General features: G+C 32.3%; 2 protein-coding genes across 5 annotated transcripts; one reads left to right on the top strand and one right to left on the bottom strand.

The window, feature by feature from the left end:
• Positions 1–396: 396 nt before the first annotated feature.
• On the bottom strand, positions 397–3,809 carry LOC110630651 (50S ribosomal protein L15, chloroplastic). Of its 2 annotated transcripts, XM_021778165.2 has the most exons (4): positions 3,269–3,809; positions 1,202–1,353; positions 994–1,092; positions 674–827 (listed from the first exon to the last, which is right to left on the bottom strand). In XM_021778165.2, exons 1-3 carry the CDS (start codon positions 3,702–3,704, stop codon positions 1,024–1,026), a joined length of 657 nt encoding a protein of 218 aa, XP_021633857.1. In that variant the 5' UTR covers positions 3,705–3,809; the 3' UTR covers positions 674–827; positions 994–1,023. The 2 variants fall into 2 exon arrangements, with proteins under 2 accessions (XP_021633856.1, XP_021633857.1); XM_021778164.2 differs by lacking the exon at positions 994–1,092 and having other exon boundaries at positions 397–827.
• Positions 3,810–9,967: 6,158 nt separating this feature from the next.
• Positions 9,968–12,804, top strand: LOC110600383 (zinc finger protein JAGGED). Of its 3 annotated transcripts, XM_043950238.1 has the most exons (5): positions 9,968–10,379; positions 10,521–10,612; positions 11,006–11,137; positions 11,428–11,509; positions 11,885–12,804. In XM_043950238.1, coding segments are annotated over exons 1-5 (816 nt in total). In that variant the 5' UTR covers positions 9,968–10,377; the 3' UTR covers positions 12,393–12,804. The 3 variants fall into 3 exon arrangements, with proteins under 3 accessions (XP_043806173.1, XP_043806172.1, XP_021592922.1); XM_043950237.1 differs by having other exon boundaries at positions 9,968–10,612; XM_021737230.2 differs by having other exon boundaries at positions 10,138–10,612; positions 11,888–12,804.
• The last annotated feature ends 1,010 nt before the right edge of the window (positions 12,805–13,814 follow it).

Consider the following 13,814-nt stretch of genomic DNA (forward strand, 5'->3'; position numbering starts at 1 on the left):
ATTAATACTTAATATTAAATTAAATTCTAAAAAAACAGTTATTAATTAAAAAATACAAGTAAATTTAAAGTTAAAATAAATAATAAATAAAATATAAAAGAAGAAAAAAGAAATGAAGTTATCAAAGACTAATTAAATAATTTTAATATAAGCAATTTTAATTAAAATTATTTTTTGCACAATCTTGACCATTTTAAATGGTTAAGATTTATCCTTAATTTAAAATTAATTTTGACAATAATTTAAAACAATTTAATTTTAACTTTTTAACTTTGTCAAACAAAAAAATTAAAAAAAAATCAATTTATTTACATTTTTTTTTAAATTAATCATTCCAACCAGAGGTTAAAAATAGGTTCCTCAGCGATTAATGCTTGTATACCATGGGAGAAGGGGTGGATGAGAAATTTAAAACAAATTGTATAGAAAGGCTTCAATGAATTGAAATATGCAAAAGCAAGAAATTACAAATTGGTACAGCCACCTAACAAATCTAACAGAGATAATAATAATAATAATAAAGCACCCTGCTCCTGCTGTGTATCTCTACGTGCTTTTTTTACGTTTTCTTAAATACATAAAATTTAATGAACAATGTTTCAAGCAGAGACCGATTCGGCCTCAGATGTAGCAGCTGCAGCCTTTTTCTTTGCAAAATATTCCTCAGCTCGAGCAAGGTTCTTAGCAACTGATGGTTTCACCCACTTCTTCCGCCCAGGTAATACAGTTAGAGCGCAACCAGCAGCCTCAAGCTTCTCCTTCGCTGATTCCGAATAGGCACGAGCCTTAAATTTCAGCTTCACACTTAGCTCCCCATCTCCTAGAATCTAAATCCAAACAAATCAAAACAATAAGCAAACTCCAAATATAACTGCACCTTTCGACATTCATATTGTGATGCTGATCATAACAGCAGCTCTAATTTTTATTCAGATACTTCCATGTTTCTAATTAGATAAGCTGATAGAATGTGAATAACGTCAGATAATATACTTGGACTTAATGGACGATATAAACCAGGCATTAGAAACATGATTCTAATAGAGTTATTGCACAAGCTTTTGAGGTTTTCAGTTTCCTGTGTGACAGATGCTGAAATCAGGAAAGAAATTATAATGTCAAAAATAAAATTAGAATAACAGATGTGAAAGGTTAAATATGACGCCTGACATTGCCATTCGAATATAGAAATCAATAATACCTTTAAAGGGAGTTTCCTTTCTCTTCCGGATGGATTGATCAAGCCCTTCTCTTTCAAAGTCTCCAATGACACCTCTTCACCCTCTTGAAATCCTGCTGCTTCTATGTCTTTTAAGTTGACAGGGACATATTTGGGTAAACCCGCATGCATACCTTCATAAAATAAAGATGCAAGGAGGACATTAGCACAAATCTAAAAGTATGCACAAGCAAGATGTATATAGTGAATGCAAGTTGCACAAACAAAGAGGCAATATAGGAATCGAGATTCAAGAAGCTTCATGTAAATTGTCCCAAGAAGGAACGAGTTGACCATCGTCAAACGTCAATTCACACAATTCTTCACCACTTTTATGCCCATAAAATACAAACTTTATTATATAGTACATTGGTACCTAAAGCAGCTGGTATTAATTCTATAGAGGACTCTTCACCACTTCACCAACATAAAAAGTGGTCAAAGGAAATTTGTATCATGACATATATTTCATAAAGCTGTTTCTCAGAGTCCATTGATTCAACAAACTTGATAATGATTTCAAACATGAAAAAAAAAAGACATTCTAGTATCCTTCTTATGGTTAAATCATATCTTATATAATCTTTACGTCAATGTCTACAATACCAAGAAATAGATGTTATCATCAAGTTTCGAGTGAAATTATAAACAAAATTCCAAGCCTTTTTACATCGAAAGCAATCCACATAGAAGGTCAATTAACTTATACTTCCCCTTACAAGAGTTCCACCAGAAGGTCATCAATCACGTGGTTTGGTGAATCACAAATAAATTTCTACAGATGTTCAATAACATGCTTCTGGGCCACCCCTTATTTTGGTTCAAAACAAGAAACCTAACTTGGAAAATATGAACTTTCGTAGATTCAGACTAATTTATGCTCGCTAATTTCACCATGGCTGAAACTCCGAAATAAAGTATCTTATGAATCCAGAAAACAGATTCTCCATACCAATCATGGGATAATAAGATTGTTAATTTGATGGGATACTGAGATGATCAATAGTAGTAAAAGGAAGAAGTCCTAAGCAAAACTCTACATGTGATCATCTACTTGTGCTCCACTAAAGTATTTGGTTTCCTAAAAAATTTGTTGCTCTTGCAGAAATGCTAAGTATACCCACATTTTTAACTGAATGCTGCCAACAACATAATGCAAGGAATCATAAATTACAGTCCGTCTATATGATGCATAGATGTTCTCCAGCACTCTGTACTGAGGTTCAGTATCAGCTGAAAGAATTCAGGTCATGCAAACTGTGACTTGAAAATAGTATTCAAGGGCAAAGTCTTAAATTCACCATAAAAGGGGCAACTGATAACACTGTCAATTGAAAAGCCAATCTGCTACTTATTAAATCTGATGTCCTCAGTGAACTTCTCATTTCTTACAGGGTGTACGAATGCATGTCATTCAAAGGAAATCTAGCAGAAATTTCATAGGATAGAGCTACTAATAGAATTCAAGCATGATAAAAATTATTGCCCAGAAGCTTCTCTATTTCAAATTTGATAAATGAGTTGAAGATAGCAAATTCTGAAACACTAAATTTTAGACACGATGGTAAATACCCTAACTTGCATTGACATCTCCTTTGAGATACAGAAAAACTAGAATAAAGAGCATTTTACTTTGAATTCTATAGTGCTTCCAGTTACTTGTACAAATTACCAAACAATCGAAACAAAAAAAGACAGCTACTGACTGTACCCAATTTTAACAAGGTCTAAGTTCTCGACGGCGAAGGAAAAGAAGGGGTTCATGTTCCTTGGTCGTTGCTATTGAAGCACTTCACAGCCTACGCCTATTTGTCTCCCTTTTGGAAAAAACACAATTTTTGCAGTCATTTTCTTCTTTTCAAGCTAAAATTAATCAAATGTCAACACATGTCCCAACAAACTTTAGGAAAGCGGGAAAAAAAATGCACGAATCGGCATTTTATCAAACACAAATAAGGCTCAAATTAAATGGATAATGAAATGTAAAATACCCACATCATCATCCAACAAAAAAGAATACATGACAAGCCCAAAAGTGTTGCCAAATACCTCCAGCAATTCCTCGCAATTTGGGGATGCGGCGGTAGAGGGGCATCTGACCACCTTCAAACCCTTTTCTAACACCAGGACCGGAACGCGATTTCTGACCTCTCATACCAAACCCACAACTATTGCCTTGTCCGGCAGAGATACCTCTCCCCTTTCTCTTTCCCCTCTTTCTCGACCCCGGTTGTGGGCCTAAATTGTCCAACCTGAACCTCACATTGGAAGCTGGAGATGCAACAGCAGCACTAGCTGCCTGATTGGTAACTACTAGTGACGGTCTTCCATTTGAATTGGTTTTGAAGTTGAGCTTAAGAGGAATGAAGTTGCAGGCCCTAAACTTCAAATTTGCCAAATTCCCTTTGAAAGGGGAAGAAGGATGATGGAGGTAGGGTTTGGGTTTGAGAGAAGGATTTAAAGAGAGGGGGAGGATTGCTGCCATGGAGAAGATAGAAGCAGAGAGTGTACGTCGAAGGTTTCTATTTTCCAGGAAATTAGACGAATATGGATAGGGCAATAGCCCAAACGCATCCCTTGCTTGTCATTTCCAAATCACTCCCTCGCTTATTATTATCTTTTATTTTTTAATTATTACTATTTTTTATCTCATGTCTATTATTTACTGTTCAGGTTTTTGCGCCCTCAATTTCTTATTAAAAGCTTAAGTGCTTTCTCTCTCCAAGACGATTTTATAGAGAGATTTCTCGCCCTTTAGTGTTTTCCTTCTTTTAGACTTTTATTTTCTGACATGGCTTTCTCTATTTTGATAGAAGTAATTGGATTTTTTTTTTTGAAGTGGATTATCTTCTTATTTGAATGGGGTGATTTGTGTATAAATAATTATTATTTAATTATTTTTCAAATAGATTGGTGTTGAACAGTAAAATGAAAATTTTAATTAAATTTATTGTGTTTTGATTGTTAACTTTGTTTATTCGTTTTTTACATAGTTTAAAGAGTAGTAATTATAATAATTTCTTAAAAAAATTAATATATCAGATTATATAAATGTAGTTTTTGCTTGTTGTTGATTCTAAAGTCTTGCAAGGAGACTAAATCTTTTCAATATATAATCTCCGCTTTCCATTTGATTTTGATGAACTTGAATTCGATTATAAAATTTATATATTTTTTTTTAATTGTCCAACGTTCATTACCGATACTTAATTTAGCATTGTATGTGATTTCTGATGATTTTTGTATTATTGATTCATTTGCTAAATAAATTTAGCTTTGACTTGCTTGTTAATAGTGATATTTTTTTTCAAATATGTTATTTATGGCTTTTGATTACTGCCAAGAAATAGTGTTTTTGGTTCAGTTTTAGTCTATACTGTCAGCAAGAGATTTGGAAAAAATAGACAGTGCATTTCCTTAAATTTTACCAAGTTGGATATTATATAAACTTTACTTTGGATTGTAGTTGGTTCTCTATATGCATGTAATTTAATCTCTTAGATCTCTTGCCTTTTTAATATTTTGACAACAAATTTTACTTAAAAAATTACTATTAATTATTTTATTCTCATATTTTTAAAAGTAGATCGAGAATTTAACCATTAATCATAATCAAACACATAGCACTTCTCACTTTCTGTTTCGCTCTCTCCCACCCTCAACTCAACCCATCGCACTTCCATAGTTCCAATTTCCAACCCATCGGTACATGATCTAGCTTTCCAATTCATATCAATCCATGGCACGAGGACAATTTCCTTTAAATGGAGCTGATGTGGTGGGACAACAACGAGAAAGACCATAATGATGATCGAAATTTGCACCATAATGAGAGCGAATTTGGAAGGGAACAAAGAGGAGGCAGCCGTAGGGATGTTCATCTCTGTTCTGTTATAAAAGGTCCTATGCGATAAATTGTTAGTTTGTGAACAGAGCATAGGGCAATTCAAAACTTCTATTTTCTTTTCCTTTTTCTTGCTAGTTTTGCAATGTCTAATGTGCACATTTGTATTGAAACACTTTCTAATTTTTGCTTTTCCTGATGGAATGCACCAAATATATCTAAATGACATTGTAGTTGAATTGAAAGAGAAATTTCTCATGATTTTTTCTCATCTTTAGCTTTTCGCAAGCTCTAAAAAAAAATCAATTTACAAAAATTTTCTAAGAAAAATATTTAATACTATTAAACCACTAAATAATAATCTACTCATTCTCTAACTTTTTGAACTAAATCCATTTTCTTTTAATTTATTTTAGTTCTATATAAATAAATTTTAAAAAATGATAAGTGTTTGACAAAAAGTCTTTTTTAAAAAAAAATTTAATGTGTATATTTATTTTTATTATTATTATTAATTTATTTTTTAAATAAACTGTATAATAAACGGAGAATAAAAGAAATAATGAGATATATGTTGGGCTAAAGAAAGCCCAACATGCTTTTCCATTCACAGACTTTTCCTCTTTGTTTTAATGAGGATTTCTTTCCTCTCCTTTAGAGTTTCTTAAATTTTTAGCAAAAACTTTCTCTTCAAAATTTCTAAATCTATAAGTGTTGAAGTGTTTTCACGTCATATAACTCAAAAAGAGGAGAAGCTGATTTCCCCCTTATTAAGCACCAATGGCACTTTTAGCACGAAACGAAGACTTGATCGACTGCTGGATTTGGGTTGGGTCAAGTCAAGGCTATATGGGCAGCCCTTTATTTATTTTTTTATATAAAAAAATCAAACAAGACAAAAAAAAAAAAAAAAAAAAAAAGAAACTATAGAATTACCCTATATTACTAAAGAGAATTTCTTGATTGTTACTACAATTAATTTATATTTCGACATTTGCATTGAAAAAAAAGTGAAAAATATAGATTGAATTTTTATTTTATTTTTTTAATATTTTATATATTATAATATTATTATATTGATGTATTGATTTTTCTACACTTTTTAAAGTGCAGAGAGTAGATGAAATCTTGAGTTTGAGTCTTTCTATCTGTATGAGCTATTCGCGTTTATAGTAAAAAGGGAAAAACCTACTCAATTTTACTCCACTTTAAAATAAAATTATAAAACCACTCCAACAAACACAGTAAAAAATTACATAAAAATCCTAATAGCCTAGCTCTGCACCACACACATCAATCAGTGACAAAGGTAGAAGACCATGAGGAGGATCATTCACATCTAAGCATCAAACCACAATTCTTCGCCAACTGCAGCCCTTCTCGGATCGCCCATAGCTCCACCGGAAGGACATAGTAGCACCCTACATTAGCTTCAAATCCCCCAAGCTGCTGCCTTAAAGAATCTCTCCTCAGGCCGCCTGAAAAAGCCAAACCAGTCTCAGCCCAATAAGCTCTAAAAATTTCCCGTCTATAAATCAAGTATAATCTAACTATATAAGAACACGTAATATTGAATTTCAAACTCAAAAAAAAAAAAAAAAAAAAAAAGAAAAAACTCCATCAGATTGAAATTGAGTTTGGATCAAGTTAGGATTTATAAGCAAAACTAGTCGTTGTGATATATATATATATATATATATAGAAGCAAAAATATATTTTATACTTAATATTTTTACGATCATGTTATAAAAATTTTATTTATTATAAAAGTTTTAGTAATTATATTTTATTTCAAGTATTAATAAATAAATAAACAAGTTAACTAAATAGATTTTTAATTATTTATATGTACCAATAAACCTACAAGTAAAATAGGAAAAAAATATATCCTGTGATGTCATTATTAAATTTTTAGATTTAAATATAAGAAATGTTTCTAAAATAAAATGTATGAAGTTTATAAATATTTTCAAATAAAAAAATGTAAATTAAGCCATTTAAAGGCTTAGATATATAAATGGGGTGTGGCAAACAGAAAATAGGTATAGTAAAAGCTCCACCTGCATGAGCAACCAAGTACAAGGTAATTGGAAAACTACAAAAACAAAGCCATCAAATGAGGAAAACAGAGAGTAGAGACATGGAAGAGTTTATAAAAGGAGAAGAAACTAGAAAGCAGATTGACCTTTTTCATGAGTAGTGCATGTGAGAAATTACACTCATGAAGCCTTCTCTTTGATGGTACCTCTCAACAAATTGCTCTTCTTTTTTGAATGAAACTTGACAACCTCTCATCATCTACATTACAACTATGCAATTGATCATCAGAAATAAAGAGAATAAAGACACACAGCCACCCACTTCCAAATGCATAAAGACATTTGAATTTAGGCAGCTTTCACAAATATCTGCCTTAGATTCTCACTCTGCAAATAAAAACTGCACAAATTCACTAGACAAGTTTTCAATCTCAGAAAGAATAGTCAGCTTGTCCCTTTAAAAGCAAATATAATTAATTATTCATATGGAAAAAAAATATATGTTAAGTCTACTGCCAAAAGAGAACCACATTCTAACTATAGTCTTGTCTTGTGCATCCTTAAATTTTGGGTCCAATCATCATTGCCATATGCAGTTCTCTTGCTTTATCATATGAAATTGGATTCTTTTTTTTTTTTTTTTTTCTTAATTTTCATTTTATACCTTCTTGGAATCCAACATCTAAACTAATTAATCTTTCCAAATTCTAGCTAAGTGCAAAAATAGTTATACAATATGAGGTCAATTATTCAATTTTTTTTTGTGAAATATCTGTATGTACCTCTAGCAAAGGATATGCAACGGTAGTTACACATTTGACATTTATAAACTTTAATATTTATATTTTGAAGATCATTGTACTATAGTCATATCATTATGTCTATATACATTAGGGTTAGTGCAATTGATAAGGACAGTAACTCTCTTTTTTCTCTAATTAGAATTTCACTTTCCTGGAAAATCTTTTAAAACTATTTTTTTTAAATATAGTATAGGGATGTATTAATATATTTTAATTTATTGGTAATGGAATCGTTTTTAAAACTTTAAAATATCGCGTTTAAATTTCAATCAGAACTAATTATACGAAAAAAAATAATATAATTATCTAGTAGAATATATCCTAAAATTCTAATTATTCTTGAAGTCAGTCGACCATATTAGAGACTTTTTTTCTTCATATAGAATTCTTCAATTTTATTGAGGATGGTATACTTGGTTAATTCTAAAATGCAAATGCAAAAAAAAAAAATTAAGTCATAATACAACTTCAGTCATTAACATATTTAAAAAAAAAATTAATGAATGTGAATTAACATTGTTATTAAATTTTTTATCATCACTATATTCAATCCAACTAATGGGAGTTTTTTTTTTCTTTTTGAAAATTATAGTTAAGAGTGTGTTGGGATGGGTAAACAATTTTTTTAATAAAGTATCAAATTTTCTCAAATTGAAAAAAAAAGGAGATTTTTTTTTATAAGAAAAAACAGCCTTCCAAATAAATCCTAAGTGTTTAATCTAGTTTTGTTTTCTAAGCTTTGTTGGTAAATATATAGAAAATCAATTAAATTTACCGAAGCTATATATAATTTTTTGTGGTTAATTTAAGTTCTAAAAATCATAATACCTTGTTGATCACTAGTTAATGTCGGTAATTTTAAAATTTATAGTCTAAAATTTTACTTGCAGTAATTACCTATATGCAAATTTTCGTTTGCAATTTCATAGCTAATTCTTACCGTTTACCAATAAAAAAAATATCACTATAATGCGGCCAATTACTGATAATATTTATAATAGGTAAATTAGGGTAAGTTTGATAATGTATAATTAATAATTGAAAAATTAATATTTATATTACATTCATTAGGTAATTTCACAAATATTAAATTAGCTCGCCTGCCTTAATCATTAATTAGCTTTATATCTCTCCTTATGCTTTATTTTTGGAATTCCCCTTATATACTGCAATATTAATTGACTATTGGTTTTCATTTATATTAATAATTTCATGTTCTCTTAATTGATTAAGGTTGAATCCTACGGCGTTTTGTGGAATGTGCCCTTATGTGAGCTATTGAAGCTCCTTCTCCTTAAACTAGTTTTTGAGATGAGTTAGATTTGATCCAAATTTAATATGGTATCGGAGTCTCTCATCCGATATTTAACATCCAATTCAACTTGACTCGACTGTGGAAAGGATAGTAATGAAATTTTATATGAGTGAGTAGTGAGTATATATGTGACAAAAACCATCCGGTTTGACTCTATGGCATAAATTTTGATGTTCCATGGATATGGAAATGAAGTTTAGAAGAGTTTAGATCATTGATAAAGATTATAATTATGATCATTAAACGCAAGAGAGTTGAAATGTTAATTAAAGATACTATTGCAGACAATAAAAGAGAAGGGGCTTTTGTGAGCTTGTTTCAGAATCCCAGATTGATTGATAATGACAATGAAGAAGAAACTAGGATCGATGTTCCAAAGAATAAAACAACAACTGTGTCGGGTTGAGATCACTATATTCCAACTTAGATCTCACAAAACCCTAACAAATAGATTTTGATTGTAACACTTCCATGAGCCATGGCAATTAAGTCCACGGTACAATGACGCACATGAACAGCCATAAGCTGCAATGGGGACCATAAAACTTGTGGCATGGGTTTCTATATATCAACATAAAGAGCAGGAAGAAGATGCCTATGCACATATATATTTAATGCGGAGAGATGTGCAAAGGACACAAGTGTTTGATTGCAATCTCTTATGTCTGAGCTAGAAATCTTATAAACTATTTAAACGCATTTCATTACACATGATTGAACACTGAAACTATTAGTTGTAGGGCAATAGAGACCTAAGCTAGCTTCCTTGAGTGAGGCAGAAAACTAAGGCAACGTCCCTCTCGTTCCCTTGCTTGTGTCTCAAACCTAACCAAATGACACAGCTCACCTGCCTTAGCCTCTCCCATGAACCCACTTCACCCTTTTTAAAGTCACGAGACCTCATTGTCCCTTGCTGTGCTCCCTTTCAATTAGAGAGAGAGAGAGAGAGAGAGAGAAAGAGAGATGAGTCCAGAGGGTTTGGCAGAGAAACTGATAGAGAACTTTCAAAGCTCTTTTTCTCCACCTTCACTCAACTAGCCTCTATATTGCAGTCTCAAACTGAAGTCTTATAATTTTCTAAAGCTTTAGTTATCTTCCCATCTGAAAGATTGTTTTCCTCTTCTTCTTTTTCTTCTGTCTCTCTCTCTGTCGGTACCATGTAGGTCTCCCCCACCTCCCTTCATTCATCACCTGCTTGCTTCTCTCTTATTAATTTCTTTCTCCTTTACTGCATCTCAGTGTGCTCTCTCCTTTTTCAACTTTCTATTATGACATTGCTTTCTCTCTCTTTTTTTTCCAGGAGACCTGAAAGGAACCCGTTAGACCTCAACAACTTGCCCGATGATTATTCTAGAGATGGTAAACAAGTTTTTGATGACAGCTCTTCCTCTGGTAAGTATAATTTTTTATTCTTGTCCTTTCCTTTTCATGTTTCGTTAAAATAGGACAACAAAATTGATCTTTTTAATAAAAGAAGGGAAAGACTAAATATAATGAAGAAATTATAAGGAAAAGATAAAGTTTTGGAAGGGGAGAAAAATGCAGTCTTCAAATGCTAGCTAAGCTTTTTTTTTTTTTTTCTATGATAAGTGCAGATTAATTTCATTCTTGTTTGGCATTATGAAGCTTGAAATGAAAAATTAGAGGAAGAAAAGGAACAGGAGATAAAAGAAATGTGGGTTTGAATTGCTGCACCTTTATTCACGATTTGGGAAACTAGGGTTCGGCTTTAGGGGCTAAGAATGGTCTCATCGAAGTTGCTTTAATTGGTTGGTTTTGTTGCAGGCTGTAGGAAAAAGAAAAGCGGCGCTAAGGATGGGAAGGATGAATGTGATAAAGTCTATGAGTGTAGGTTTTGTTCCCTCAAGTTCTGCAAATCTCAAGCTCTTGGAGGGCACATGAACCGACACAGACAAGGCAAGTTATTTCTTTCTTCTATCAACATATGTTGTTCAACAAAAATAAACTGTCTAATTTTATAATATTTTCTTTTATAGAATGGGCAGTGGTTGTTATTTACAATGATTTGCCATGAAATTCTAGTAGTTAGCGTGGTCATATCAATCTCGAGGAAAACCAAGTTGGTATATTGTTGAAATTCTTGGTGGACAGGATTTTTGGGGTTGAGTTCTTTTCTTTTCGCTTCTGTTTATTTTGTTGTTACTTCGATTTGATCTTTGATTGGACTTGTGTCGTTGGCTGCTCAGAGAGGGAGACAGAAACTCTGAACCGAGCTCGCCAGCTTGTCTTCAGCAGCGATAACCTAGCCGCCCAAGGAGGTCACCTAGGGTACGCATAATCAAACAATGCACATGTATACCATTCACTTATTTTCTTGAGATTTTTTCTCAGAGAAGGAAAATAAATAATGAAACCAAATGACCCATTTGCTGTTTTTTACTAAAAATAAATAAATTTTCATCTTTCTACTTTGTTAAACTTGATCCTCTTGTTGTTGCACCCAAGGACATACTATACTTGCTTTGTTACAGTATCTTGTGTTCGATTTAAGAGTCACTAACATCACCGCGCCAAGATAATCCCTCTTCTTCTTCTTCTTCTTCTTCTTCTTCTTCTTTTTGTTCTTGTTTTTTTTTGGTGAATTCTTTTTCTTCTTCTTCTTTGATCAAACTAAAAGGAAGTGAAACATTCTAATGTTCCTAGCAGCTGTCATCCCATGGCGCCAGGAAGTTACCATCCATCAGGCATTGGAGATCCATACAGATCAGTGTACCCGCCGAGACTATTCTCTGGATCACCTTCGACGATCTTGACTCCGGCACCACCACAACCACCTCATCAACCATATCTATACACATCTCCTTCTCGCCTCCCTCACTATTCCTCACAATACCTTCATCAACAACCAATTAACGATTACTGCATTGGCCACGTCCTCAACAACAGTTTACAAGCATACCCTTCATGCCAAAGCAACTACAACATTGGCGGTCAAGAATCGAACTACACTTGCATTGGTGCACCAGTAGGACACGGTGGGTTTGGTCCAGGTTCGAGCCGCGGGTCGGAGGCAAGTGGCAGAGACGGGTCAGTGAGCAATCAGGAGGAAGGTTTGAATTGGGAAAGAAGCTGCTACGGCGCAGGGGGAACTGGATCGCAGCAGCGTTTGGATGCTCCTCCATCGATCAATCGGTTTCAAGATGGATTTTAAAGGATTGTGTTATTAATTAATTTTATTTTTCAAGATAGTTATGAATGAAATATTTATCTGGTTTGACACGGCAAGCAGAGAGAGAGCAGAGGGACCTAACAAACTGACAAATGGGGTCATACAAGAAGGAGAGAAGTTTTTGGTTTTTGTACAGGGATTGGGGCAGCTTTCTGAGCGCATTGACACTCTCAGCTAGTTTGGCTTGGAGCAACAGGGACTGGAGGGGGTTTGTGTTTGGTGTTTGTGTAATTGTACTATTCAACTGTGCGTAGAAGGGGACTAGAGCTTGTGAGTGGGACAACGAGTTAGATTTCAACTGAAAGTTCCTAACCCCTTTTTGCATTTGGATTTCGTTTTGCATGGCAATGTAATTTATCATTTTTCTCTAACAGTATATTTTTGCTTTCTTATATATCCAGTGTTTTTTTTTCCAATCTTAAATTTTATCTTGACCAAAGAACACTTCCCAGTACTTATTAAAATAGTTAGTGTGCATTCTACTACTAAACTAAATGGGAGGATTTAATTTCAATTCAATGAATTTTAAAGATGATTGTAATTATAAAAAAAAAAAATTCAGTTCCCATTTTGGTGAATCTTGACCCTAAGATTCTATTGTTCGGGTTGCACTGTTAAACAAATTTTTGGGAGAGTAACGCAAATATAAAGTGAGTCTCGTAATAAGTTGCAATTTTCTTAAGGATGCATTTGTTATAGGGAAAATATTTTTTTATAATTTTTGGCTTTTCCAATGCTTAGAAAAATTAGTTAATAAAAAATAAAATTATTAAAAAAATATTTTCTACATTTTAAAAATCTTATTAAGATTTTTATGAATTTAAATAATAAAAAATAAATTATTTTGTTGTAAAAATATTTTCTATTCTAAAAATATATTTTTTTCAAAATAAATGGAGTGTAAATATAATTAAATTTATCAAATAATATAATAATAATAATATTTTAACTTATGAAAAAAATAAATATAATTTCTAAGAAATAGATTAATTTCAATAAGACTTTAAAAAAGCGGTTGGTTCACCGGTCAACACTTCTCCTGCTGAGATGTTTCTCGACTTTCCTGAAACAATCACAAACGGTCAAGAAAAGTCTGTAAGAGCAGCGGATCTCTTCCTAGAAATTTGTTCTTTTTAACTCTTCATTTTTTTTTAAATTTTTAAATCAACTGATCCACCTTAAATTCAAGTGATATAAATTCCATATGATTTTATACATTGAGTCACGGTGAACTAAATCCAAATATTTATTTTTTTTTGGGCAGCTCAACAAGCCAAAAGTGCTTGATGGATTTTACAGTTTATGGCCAAACTTTATATTTGTTTCAGTGCAATAAACACTTTTGATGACACCCAATTATGCAAAACTAAATTCCAGCCCAAAATTAGTAAAGGAGAGATTTAT

Source organism: Manihot esculenta, chromosome 14 (assembly GCF_001659605.2).
Source record: "Manihot esculenta cultivar AM560-2 chromosome 14, M.esculenta_v8, whole genome shotgun sequence".
Classification (NCBI taxonomy): domain Eukaryota; kingdom Viridiplantae; phylum Streptophyta; class Magnoliopsida; order Malpighiales; family Euphorbiaceae; genus Manihot; species Manihot esculenta.

Coding starts and splice junctions, on each gene's coding strand:
- LOC110630651 (XM_021778164.2), bottom strand. CDS start 3,704: ATGGCAGCAATCCTCCCCCTCTCTTTAAATCCTTCTCTCAAACCCAAA. Junction 1,354..3,268: donor ATTGCGAGGAATTGCTGGAG/GTATTTGGCAAC, acceptor TATTTTATGAAG/GTATGCATGCGGGTTTACCC. Junction 828..1,201: donor AAAGGAAACTCCCTTTAAAG/GTATTATTGATT, acceptor GTTTGGATTTAG/ATTCTAGGAGATGGGGAGCT.
- LOC110600383 (XM_043950237.1), top strand. CDS start 10,489: ATGACATTGCTTTCTCTCTCTTTTTTTTCCAGGAGACCTGAAAGGAAC. Junction 11,138..11,427: donor CATGAACCGACACAGACAAG/GCAAGTTATTTC, acceptor TTGGCTGCTCAG/AGAGGGAGACAGAAACTCTG. Junction 11,510..11,884: donor GCCCAAGGAGGTCACCTAGG/GTACGCATAATC, acceptor TAATGTTCCTAG/CAGCTGTCATCCCATGGCGC.